This window comes from Gopherus flavomarginatus, chromosome 3 (genome assembly GCF_025201925.1).
Source record: "Gopherus flavomarginatus isolate rGopFla2 chromosome 3, rGopFla2.mat.asm, whole genome shotgun sequence".
NCBI lineage: Eukaryota > Metazoa > Chordata > Testudines > Testudinidae > Gopherus > Gopherus flavomarginatus.
This window is the reverse complement of record NC_066619.1, coordinates 159945088-159957651: the sequence shown is the minus strand read 5'-3', so window position 1 is coordinate 159957651 and position 12564 is coordinate 159945088. Positions and strand designations below refer to the sequence as shown.

General features: G+C 37.7%; 1 protein-coding gene across 4 annotated transcripts in view; it reads left to right on the top strand.

Annotated features, from left to right (window-relative positions):
• Positions 1–12564, top strand: part of WDFY3 (WD repeat and FYVE domain containing 3) — a 313760-nt gene that overhangs the window by 134010 nt on the left and 167186 nt on the right. For all 4 annotated transcript variants that reach the window (XM_050945097.1, XM_050945098.1, XM_050945096.1 and 1 more), the window contains 2 exons: positions 297–483; positions 8914–9080. In XM_050945097.1, the coding sequence (XP_050801054.1) occupies positions 297–483; positions 8914–9080 (354 nt within the window). The remainder of the gene's footprint in view (positions 1–296; positions 484–8913; positions 9081–12564) is intronic.

Here is a 12564-nt window from a genome sequence, read left to right as displayed (position 1 = left end):
GCTTTCGTGGGCTACAGTCCTCTTCATCAGATGTATGCAGTGGAAAATACAGTATGGAAAATACAGTAGGAAGATATCTATATTTATATATATCATATTTTCCTACTGTATTTTCCACTGCATGCATCCGATGAAGTGGGCTGTAGCCCACAAAAGCTTATGCTTTAAATATTATGTGATGATAAACTGTCACAGTAACTGTTGCTTCATTTCTAAGTATATTTTAATAATCAGAAATGATGTTTTAAATATGTATAATGATGGGGGAAAACTGTTTCTCTTTTGTGTCCTTACAGAAAAAGAATGTTTGTCCACCTGTGTTCAGAACATGCAGCAATCTGATGACCTTTCTCCCCTAGAAATAGTTGAGATGTTTGCTGGGCTTTCTTGCTTTCTCAAAGATTCCAGTGATGTATCACAAACACTGTTGGATGATTTTAGGATATGGCAAGGATATAATTTCCTCTGTGATCTCTTGCTCAGGTATGCAAATAATATTTTTTCTCAACAGATTCTCTAGCAGATGGAGAGTATATTAATATATCTGAACGCATTATTAGGATCTAACAAAATGCAGTGAGGATATTGTAAATGATAAGGTTATTCAAAAGGTGGATAATGATCCTGACACTGCAATGAGAGTATGTCCAAGTGCATTGCAGAACTTTTAGTACTGTAACAGTGTCCACACGGGACATTACTGCGCAGCAAGTTAGTGTGCTGTAGATTCACACTGTGGCTTGGTGCATGCTAACATCTCATGTAGACAAGCCCTTATTTATATGATGTTATTACGGCATCTGTTAAAATCTTTACTAAGAAGTTTGGACAAGCCAGCAGGTTTGGGGATGCACACTATGGCTTGTGCAAATTAGCTAAGCAAATAAATAGGAGTGAACAAATAATACATAAAATAGTTTTCTATTTCCTTTTCTGTATGTTACATTCTAGTTAATCCGCAATGATAGTAGAACCTTGCAGGACAGAAAGCTTTAATAGCAGGGTGCTGTCGTGAAGAGTCTTGTTACAAAATAAACTATACTAATTTTACTAATACATTAGAAGGTATTGTCATAAAACTAAAACTAAAATTGTCTATATGAACAAAATTTTATTATGAAGCATGATGTATCATTTTATTTGTGTTCATATGTTCAGTCAGAAAATTCAGAAATCAGTAATAGCTCTCTCAGTTTCCAAAGCATCTCTGTTTTGAACACAAGCTCCACGTATTTTGCCAATCTATATGGCAGTTCAGATTGTAAGAAGCATGTATTGCTGTAAAAAATCCAAATCTATTTGAAAATGAAGGCTACAATTTTCAAACTTGGTGCTTGAAGTTAGGCACCAAAATCCATAATGATGTATCTAAATAACTGTCCTGATGTTCAAAGGTGCTAAGCAACCAAGCTCCAGTTGATTTCAGTAAAAGCTATAGATCAAGGGTTGGCTACCTTCGACACGTGGCCCATCAGGGTAATCCACTGGTGGGTCGCAAGACATTTTGTTTACGTTGACTCTCCGCAGGCATGGCCCCCTGCAGCTCCCAGTTATCGCAGTTCGCCGTTTCCCGCCAATGGGAGCTGCGGGAAGCGGCAGCCAACATCTCCCAAAGATTGCCAACTCCTACTGTAGATGCTAGCACAGAGGTGGGCAAACTTTTTAGCCCGAGGCCCACATCTGGGTATGGAAATTGTATGGCGGGCCATGAATGCTCATGAAATTGGGGGTTGGGATGTGGGAGGGGGGTAAGGGCTTGGCTGGGGGTGTGGGTTCTGGGGTGGAGCTCTGAATGAGGGGTTGAGGTGCGGGAGGGTGCTCCGGGCTGGGACCGAGGGTTTCGGAGAGTGGGGGGGGGGGGATCAGGTTTAGGACAGCGGGTTGGAGCACAGAAGGTTGTCAGGGGTGCAGGCTCCGGTTGGTGCTTACTTCAAGCAGCTCCTGGAAGCAGCAGCATGTCCTTCCTCTGGCTCCTATACAGAGGTGCAGCCAGGTGGTCCTGCGCACTGCCCCAACCACAGGCGCTGCCCTGCAGCTCCCATTGGCCATGGTTGCCAGCCAATAGGAGCTGAGGGGGCAGTGTGCAGAGCCCCCTGGCTGCTCCTACGCATAGGAGGCAGGGGAGGGGGACATGCTGCTCCTTCCTGGAGCTGCACAGATCCCCCAGCATGCATGGAGTGGGGCAAGACCCCACCCTGGACCCTGCTCCCTGGCTGGAGCTCGAGGGCTGGATTAAAATATCTGAAGGGCTGGATGTGGCTCCCAGGCCGTAGTTTGCCCAGCTCTGTGCTAGCACTTCTCTTAATCAGGCCCATTTATTTTAGGTACTTGTGTAGAGAGAGAGTTCTCAGGCTTTAGCCACTCAAAATGACAGTTTTGGCTGAAGTTTTCAGTTATATTGGCTATTTCTGCTGCATGAACTCGCTCATCATGCAGAAGTTATAGCCTTGTTTGTGATGTGTTTAGGCCCAATGAAAGAATCAAAAAGCTGTCAACCGTGCAGCAGTGCTGCTAACTGTATGCCTTATGATTGTTCTTCTAGCATAAACGTTGCTTTTGAAAATGTCTGATCTTTTCCTTTTAACCTGCCACATTAGCAGTATCACAAAATAAATCCTTTTCAGTACATTCAGTCATAAACAGTCTTAGAAAAGCCCATTGCAATTAAAAAGTTTCTTCTCAAATACACTTAATTTTCAGTGAAACTGAAGTGCAGTTACATCAGAAAACGATTACATAAAAATGGCAGCATCTTACTCAATAGATTTGTTATTCTTCCTTGTGTATATTGTCACATCTTCTTTATTTTCTAATTAAAACAGAGCATTTTAAGTGCCTTTTGCTTGTTAGCACTGCAGAGCTAGTGCAGTTGTGACAAAGAGTTGGATATTTTCTGGCTGGCACACCAGCATTGTCAGCTTGTTTTTATTATGAGTCTTTATTAATGATGTTATGATACCCAGGAAAAACTCAGATTGACTGTTAGATTCCACAATGACTTTTCAGTACTGATACCTTAGTTTAGAAAGCAAAGAAATAAGTTAACTTGATAGGGAAGTCACTGAAACAAAATAAATGTTAACAATCCCAACCTCTTCTTGTGATGCTATTAAATTTCATTTTTCAGTGTAAAACACACTTTTAGGTTGTGATAATTTTCCTTTTGAAAAGGAACTTCAGTAACAGCAAGCCTCTTTCTGCTTGACTATACATTCTCTATCTGGTCCTGATTGTGTGATAGGGCTCCATTGTCACTGAGGAAGCAGAGAAAGAACTGACAGGAAGGGGATTGCAGTGCATGACAGTTTTTAGCAAGAGTCAGGCTAACTGTAACCCTAATAACGCAAGATTTGTAGAAGCGAGGATTGTGTGAAGCGAGTGGAAAAGAACTGTGTGAGAAGTTGTTTCGACCTTGTGTAGATAATGCAAAATGTAGACTAGAGTCTCTTAAGTGAGAAAAACAAGATATCAGGATGACCTATGTATAAAAAAAAATGCAGCTGTTGCTTATTATTGTCTGTAACAAAAGTATAAATGCTTGCTGTAATTTGTTTACCTGTTGAGAGACCTGTCTAGGAAGGGGAGACTCTATGTCCTAGTGCATTCGCTCCTTGCCATAGCTGCTAAACAGAATAAAGTATCTGACTTTGCTGTACCCAGACATATGTGAGAACTCTGTTATTCTCTGACATCACTGATGCTCCTGATCTCTAGTCTTAACACAATGACACTGCAGCTTGTTCCTGTATCAGAGGTACAGTTCGCAGATCTCTTTTGTGACTTCAGTCTACTCAGGTTCTGGAAACAGTGCCTTAGTTGGATCATAAGGGTTAGTTTCTGAAGAAGGCGAGCAAATAAGCCACATATTCTTTTCAACTTTTTATAGTCATGAATCACAAAAATACTTGAGAATCACTGCTACCAACTGATCTATGGTGTGTTCCTGGAATTTTTGTTAGGTGGAGGAAAACAGACAGAAAATATTTCACTTTAAAGAAATTTGATAGCTTGAATAAGAGCAAATTAATAAAATAGGTAAACTGGAATCCTAGAAGAGTGAAGAATGAAAATATTTGCTTTCTACTTTAACACAGTTGGGGTGAGAGAGATGGTCTGTATTCTTTTATTTTTTTATTTGTGTGTGGTCTAACAGGAGAATGAGCTGTTTTGTTTTCATTTTTAAATTGTTAGCATTAACCATTATTGAAATTAAACAATGTGACTTCTACCCTCTTACATCTTGCATTAAAAGAGAAAATACTATAATTCTGAACAGTGATCCTAAAATAATTATTAATTATGAACTTAAACTCAAGATACATTTCTGTTGTTGTGATATAGTAGTGGCTGTTACTGAGGGCAGGTCTACAGACCTATATCTGTATAACTACATCACTCCATGGTGTGAAAAACTCACACCCCAGAGCAACATAGTTATACTGACCCAACCCCCTGCATAGACAGTGCTGAATCAATGGGAGGGCTTCTCCCACAACATAGTTACTGCCTCTTAGGAAGGTGGATTAACTATATTGATGGGAAAATCTCTCCCATCAGCATATTAGTGTCTTTCCCTTTGAAAATTTAGTAAGAAAATTGCAAATTTGTTTAATGGCGACATATTTAGAAATATGTATGTTGTGTAGTTTCATACTTGTAGAATTAATTTTTAAATGTCTTTATAAAATATATGCTTTCGTTCTACAAGTTATGGGGCTCAATACTAGAAGTACTGGGAAAATCCTGTGTCCTGTGTTGTGCAAGAGGACAGATAGATTAATCATGATGGTTCCTTAAAATTTCTAAATCTCTGAGAAAGCTGTAGATGGTTTTCTGTGCTGGAAGTTGTTATGGTTTGCTCTGTAGTGCAGTTTTTTCCCCCTTTTTGGTAAATAATGGAGAGACTGCAACATCTAAATATTTTCTATTTAGCCATTATATCTCAACTTTCATAAGGCTTTTGATACTGTCTCACATGACCTTCACAAAAGCAAACTAGGGAAACATCGTCTAGACAAACCTACTACAATGTAGGTGCACTGGCTGGAAAACAGTACTCAAACAGTGTTTATCAATGGTTCACAGTCAAGGTAGAAGGGCATATTCAGAGGGGTCCCTCAGGGATCTTTCCTGGTCCAGTTCTATTCAGTATCTCCATAAGTGATTTGGATAATGGCAGAGAGAGTGCACTTATCAAGTTTGTAGACAATACCAAACTGGGAAGGGTTGCAAGTGCTTTGGAAGACAGAAGTAGAATTCACAATGATCTTGAAAAGGGAGAAATAGTCTGAAATAAATAGGATGAAATTCAGTAAGGATAAATGCGAAGTATGAGCTTAGGAAGCAGTACTCAATTGCATAAGTACAAAATGGAAAATGACTACCTAGGAAGGAATATACAGAAAAGGATGTATGTGTTATAGTGAATCACAAACTAAATGAGTCACAATGTAACTGTCGCAAAAAATAGCAAACATAAATTCTGAAATGTAGAAGCAGGAGTGTTATAAGCAAGACATGAGAAGTAATTCTTCCACTCTATTCAGCACTGAAAAACAGCAACTGTGTGCAGTTCTGGGCACCACACTTTGGGAAAGATGTGGTTAAATTGGAGAAAGTCCAGGGGAGAGCAACAAAAATGATCATAGGTGTAGAAAACATGACCTGCAAGAAAAGATTGAAAACAATTGGTTTGTTTAGTTTAGAGAAGAGAAGACTGAGTGGGGCCTGATGATAGCTTTCAAATAAGTAAAAGGTTATAAAGAGGAGGATAATTTGTTCTCCTTATCCACTGAGGACAGGCAAAAAGCAATGGGCTTAAATTGCAGCAAAGGGAAATACAGTTTAGACATTAGGAAAAACTTCCCAGCTGTAAGGTAGTTATGCACTGGACAAATCACCTAGAGAGGTTGTGGAATCTCAGTCATTGGTGGTATTAAAGAACTGGTTAAACACCTTTCAGGGACAGTCTATAATATTTAGTCCTGCCTCAGTGCAGAGTACTGGAATAGATGACCTACCGAGGTCCCTTCCTGCTTCACGTTTCTATTATTCTATTATTATTTTCTTTTAGGAGCAATGTAACACAGAATGTATTGAAAGGATGATGCCTAGTGTTTTTGTCATTGTTACAAACAAGTTAAAAGACTGGTCACATTGGTTATAAATATAAATTGTTGAAATGTAGGTTTACATTGCACTATAGTAGAACCTTAGAGTTGTGAACACCAGGGTTACAAACTGACCAGTCAACCACATGCCCAGGGTGGATTTGATTTAAACCACTAGTCAGGAAGACTCCATTTAATCATGGATTTCTCCATAAAAGAGCGTTCTTGTTGGTTGTTGTAACCTTAATACATATACTTCATAACTCAGAGATAGACATAGGTTTCATTTTTGGAAGGTACACAATATACATTTTTTACGTGATTTATTTTGAAAACTTTTCAGCTATATCAGAAAATGAATAATTGAAGCTATAGAAAATAATGGTGATCTTGAAGGTGGATAGTCTTCAGAATCCTATATGTTGAGGATGGATTTTCCTAAACAAAATAAGTCAGTGCAGTTATTTAATTATTATTACCATATTGCTCATTTAGTATTACTCATTGCATTCACTGACAGTACTATTTTAAAGGTGAAATTGTAAAAGGAAGATCTGCCTATTTCAGCTGTTTATTTTTCATCACAGCTGCATCTAAAATGATAGTACTAGGGAGTAACAACTATCTTTTTTGCTCAAACATGAGAATAAGAATAGTCCAGAAGGAAGACAGGCAGTCCTTAAGAAAGAAGTATAAAATAAAAAAGTTTGCCAACCTGAAGATCCTGCATGTTCCGACATGTTCGTTTCATCAATGCAGCTTCCTCCTGAGAAGGAACACTTCACATGATGTTGTTTCATTTGGGCAACCAGGCTTTGCATTTCTTTGTTGCACTGTTTGCATTTTGCACACGTGCCTGTCTTACCCACAGGTAGAGGAATTTCATTAAAATATTCCCAAACTGGGTCTCCTTTATGGCATGCTGCCATTGTAGGTTTTCCCTTCTAGTGAGAGAATAGTATGGTAGATTTCAAATCAATGAAGGATACACTCAGAAAGACAGACCTCAAGACTTCTGGAATATGCTGCTCAAACAGTTTTACTTTTGTTTCTACTGTCCTGTTGCCACCTTTTTACATTTATCTCCAGACTCCTCCTTTCCAGATCTATTCCATCCCCAACAATCTTCTATTCACTGAACTTTTTGATACTTTGCACTTTTAGAGAGAGGTAAGGGATTGACTCTGTGTACACAAATTTGCAGAGGGACAATAGGGCTGAGGTTTGTTATTTCTCACCTCTCTATATTATTGATTTATTTATTTAAAAACATTTTTGCTGTTAACAAACATGTTATCTCTGGAGACACAAATCCACAGATTGAGAACTGCAAAACTAACCATCTCTGATGGTATCTTCTCCACTGAGCACTGAGTACCACTGGGTAGATAGAAAGATTAACCTAAATAATCTGTACAGAAGCCCCTAGAACACCATAAGATTGGGTCCCTAATCCATGAACTTTCGGAACTCATTTACAAAGCTTTTCTTAAACATTACATGAATGTATTGTCTTATACTATAGAATTAGAATTTATAATCCCTATTCCATGATGAGATATTTATTTTTTAAATACTTGATTTTTATCCGTCCTGCTTACACCTCATTTGGAAATGGAAGTGCATAATCAGGTAGCAGCAGAGAGCAAAAAAAAAAAAAAAACGTAAATACAGTACAGTACTGTGTTAAACTACTTAAAAAAATAAAGGGAAAGCAGCATGGAAGTTCCAAAGCTGTATTGAGTCGATGTTCAGTTGTAAACTTTTGAAAGAACGGTCATAACATTTTCTTCAGAGTTATGAACAGTCTCCATTCCCAAAGTGTTCGTAATTCTGAGGTTCTACTGTATATTGTGATTTATTATTTTTAGGATCAATTATTTTGTTTTCATCCTAAAGCTGTCCCCTGTTCTTTGGCCCCTAATTATGCTGAGCCTTTTCCACTCTGTGAAGATTTATTACCTTTTTTTTTTTTACAGTAACTGAATATAATAAAATCCTATGTACACTAATGTTGTTAGTAGTGATATCATTTTTTATATTCTTGGTATAGTAATTTTTCTTACAAAGAATTGCATTTCAAAGAGTTTCATATAAAGACTTCTGCTGTTCCCTTCTGCTGTGTACTTATGAAGTTTTGCATGTTGCACAACTTTCTTTGAAGTACACCGCTACCTTGATATAACGCCACCCGATATAACACAATTTTGGATATAATGTGGTAAAGCAGTGCTCGGGGGGGGGGGGGGGGGGGGGGGCAGGGCTGCGCACTCTGGTGGATCAAAGCAAGTTCAATATAACACAGATTCACCTATAACGCGGTAAGATTTTTTGGCTCGCACGGACAGCGTTATATTGAGGTAGAGGTGTACTCCTTTTATGTATTTACTGTGTGTCTTATTTCCTCATCTGTAAAATGATGATACTTCCTTTCCTTTCATGTCCCCTGTTGATTTGTCTGGTACTATTTTTTGGGTCAAGGATAACCTTTTACTATGTGTTTAGCATACTGAAGCCTCGATCTCAATCTGATTTTCCAAATACTACCATAATACAAATAATAATGCTTAATCAATCAAATACTATAAAACTTAGAAGAGAGTTTAAAATATGGAAATGTGGTGAACTCTAGCCTTTGGCTTCAGAATTGAGTCACTAAATCTGTGCCTCTAAAATTAACATCTCTCCTTAATTTAAGAAAAAGCAAAACTAACTAAATAAATAAACCTCAGATGAGTTTGAGTGAATGGTTTATGTTAAAGTGAATATGTGCTAATAGATCCGTTGTATGTATGTTCTTTAGATTAGAACAGGCAAAAGAGGCGGAATCCAAGGATGCTTTGAAGGATTTGGTTAATCTGGTAACTTCACTGACAACATACGGTGTCAATGAATTAAAACCAGCTGGTATTACCACGGGGGCACCTTTTCTATTGCCTGGATTTGCAGTCCCACAACCTGCAGGCAAAGGTGAGTTTACTGTTTGTATCTCACAGAGCAGAAGTCTTATTGGGGGAGAAATTTCTGGTACACTACATAAACCATATACAGTTTGTTTCTTCTAACATCAGTAATTAAATATTTAAAAGGTGATTTTGCTTAATTGCTAGTGTCCAGATGAAAATAAGGGAGGCAATTTCTCCTCATTTAGCTCCAAATGCTGAATCACCCCTCTACAAAGTACAGATTAAATAGATCCTCCATGCAAATCTTAAGAGTTTGGATACATATAATTTATAGCGTGATTTTAATCTGATTTTTGTTAAACTGGTGCAAAAGGCTTTGTGGATACTGTTTGGGTTTTTTTCATTTTAAAGCGAGTTTGTTTCATGTTAGCTTAAGTCAATTAGAGAAATGTATGCTAAACTGAAATCTTCTCTTAAACAGAAATAAATTGTCCCCAGAGGAGTTAGTATTAGTTTAACTAAATCAATATGAGTTTGGAAACTAGGTTTTAGTAGTAGTAGGAACTTAAAGGAATATTCCCTCTTCTTTCTGTCTATCTATCTAGACCTAGATTTTATATATATATATAATACACACACAAGAAGCTGCGCCTATTTAATTGAAATTGATTTTATAAACAGGTTTAGTTAAACCAGTTCAACACCTTTATGTGGCGACTCTTAAATTCATTTAACCTGTTTAATGTCAGTTTAGTTTAAAATTGATTTCTGACTCAATGAAGCTAAAAGGATACACACCAGATTTAAATTGGTTTAAGAATGCCCACATGCATTTTGCACTAGTTTAACTAACTTGATTTAAAAACACACCTATAGTTAGACTAGTGTAAGTTCTTGTATAAACAAGGCCTAGAACCTTGGTGAGGAGTGGCTGAGAAGCTAATCTGCTTCAGTTCAACTGTCTGTAAGTTTTAGTAACACCTGGGACCATGACAGGCTTCATATGTTAGGGAGGGTTAGGCTGGTAGATCCATCTAGCAGTAGATCTGCTAATTATTCCATGTGTGACTTGTCCTTTTCTGCCCAACAGAATGGTGCTTGCTGTGTTTTAGTACTTTACAGGCTCACAGAGGAGGGTTTTGTTTCTGGTGCTTGTGCTATGCCTGTTTCCTGGATACAGTAGCAGTTTTGCAGGCTCTGTAGCTGTCCATCTTTCTTGCACATTTCATGATCTCTCAATTAACTATTCAACATCTTTCATTTTAAAACAATCATGAAAAGCTAGTAATTTAGAGGAGAAAAATTAATGTGTAGCTTTGCAATGCAATATTGGTATTAATGCTCTTTATAGGATGCTTGTTCAGTATATACAGTTGTTACATATTACATTTCAAAAGGTTTTGTTTTCAGTCTTCAAGGAAAGAATGAAATGTGGCATTAAAATAAAGGTCAGTTTTGTTTAGATAAGTGACTAATGGAGCATAACAAATGAAGATAGCATTCAGTGCAAACAATAAATCTGTGTGCTGTCTCTCTTTTTAAAAATCTAAAGACAAATTACAGCTTGATTTAAAACAAATGGTTTCAATTAGTATTAAGTTCAGTGATGTATATAATGCATAGTAGTTCCAGTTTTTATTTTTAGAAGGTTTTATGAAGTTCTTTTGGAACTGAATTTTAATAGATGCTGCACTTTTGGATTTCAGTCTTATACTTGAGATTCAGAGCTACAGCTCTCAAACTAAAGATGGCTTCATACTATGGATCGCTTCCAAAAAGCTGCAAGTGTGTGATTAAATTGTTTTAAAGTTGTTTTATGCATTTTATAGCCTTTACTTAGATAATTAAGTCCATGCCATGGTACATACGTTACTAAAGAGGTTAATTGGCTTTCTCAAATTTTTACCATTAATGTACTACTATGTAATTCCTTCTTAATCTTTTACCATCCACTCCTCTCAAACATCCCCATCCTGCCCAAGAAAACCTGTTAGAAGGCCAATAGTAGTATGTAGGCTTTTAGTGCAGACCAGTATAATTCTGTATAAGATAGTTTAGACTACACGACAAGCATTATATTACACAAATTTAACACAGCTCATAAAAGTTTTTGCAGCAATTATATTCTGTGACCCCAATGTACTCTGATGTTTGGACTAATGAGAGTAATACAACATTAAAGAATTAGCGGTGCAGTGCAAAACTATTAATGGCAAGAAAAATCTTTTCAAATATTGCAGATGTTGGCTCACATTTTGCATTTATTAAACTTGACTATATCAGAAAACTCACTCATGAATGAGGAGACACTTCCAGTGTCTATAACCATTGGGATATGGAGGTTGAGGGCTTTCTACTCTTTTCCTCATCCTTCTGTACCCAGATATAAGACAACTATCCTGTTCTTCTGCACATGATTGTCCATATAGACATTCTGCATCTGTGCATATGCCCAAGGATCCATTAAACTCCAGATGTATTATTGTGCCACAGAATTCCCCAGGAAGACAAAACCTTAGCTTGTTTGTGGTTGGTCTCACCGAACACTATAATTCTATCACCACTGAGGGAAGTCTAACCCATGTTGCCAGGACCAGCCTCCCAACTTTGAGATAATATGAATCGAAGACAAGTTAATTGTACCACGTGCCTGTACCATCAGTTCAAAGCTCAAGGTATCTGCACAATGTGAACAGCACAATTGCATCAAAGGCCAAAAGTGCCTGTGATCTGCTTATGACTATTAACGCCACATCCCCTCTTAGCCCCATGCCAACTTATAGCCCTCTGTGACAATAACCATAAAGGAAAAAAAAGGTAGAAGGAAATAAATTTTTGCAGCAGGAAAGAGTGGATTAAAAGAGGGCACTCTCTGTCTGTTGCCCTTATTTTAAAGGAGAGCATTTTGTTGGCCAGCCAATCCCAGCTCTTGAAAGAATCCCTCGGAATTGGGCAAGAATAGGCTTCCTAAAGGAGGGCCGTCACTGGCTGGCAGTGTTTGTAGCCCACTCAGGGATGTAATGCCAAACCCCCTGGTCCTGCAATCTGGTCTGACTCTCTTTGTTCCACAAGTGACTTCCAATCTGTTCGGAGGTGGGGGAAGTTAAAAGAATGTGCATGTTACTGAGCTTTAATTTGGTCAACACTTTTTTCTTATGACTGGCATTACTACTTGTGATATTATTGAGAGGTAGTTGTGAGGGGGTTGCTGCTGCATATCATTCCAAACTCAGTCTGCTTGCATTACTATAGGTAACTGATTGGCACACGGTGCAAAGTTTTCCATTGTGATCAAACATAGTGCTTCTCAAAGAAGTAAATTTCCTATCTCAACTATGACCTATTCAGATTTTTAATCCGTTAAATTGCATTCAGATTTGATCATTTAAAATACTATATTTTTCGGTTGGTACACATGCCAAAGTTTATGTTCAAAGAGAAATGCCATCTTAAGCAACAATAAATAATAGATCTTTCAATTCAGAATTGTGAAATAAGTGGGAGGAGTTCTTTTAAAGGATGTTTTAGTGTGTTCTTGCTCTTTGAAA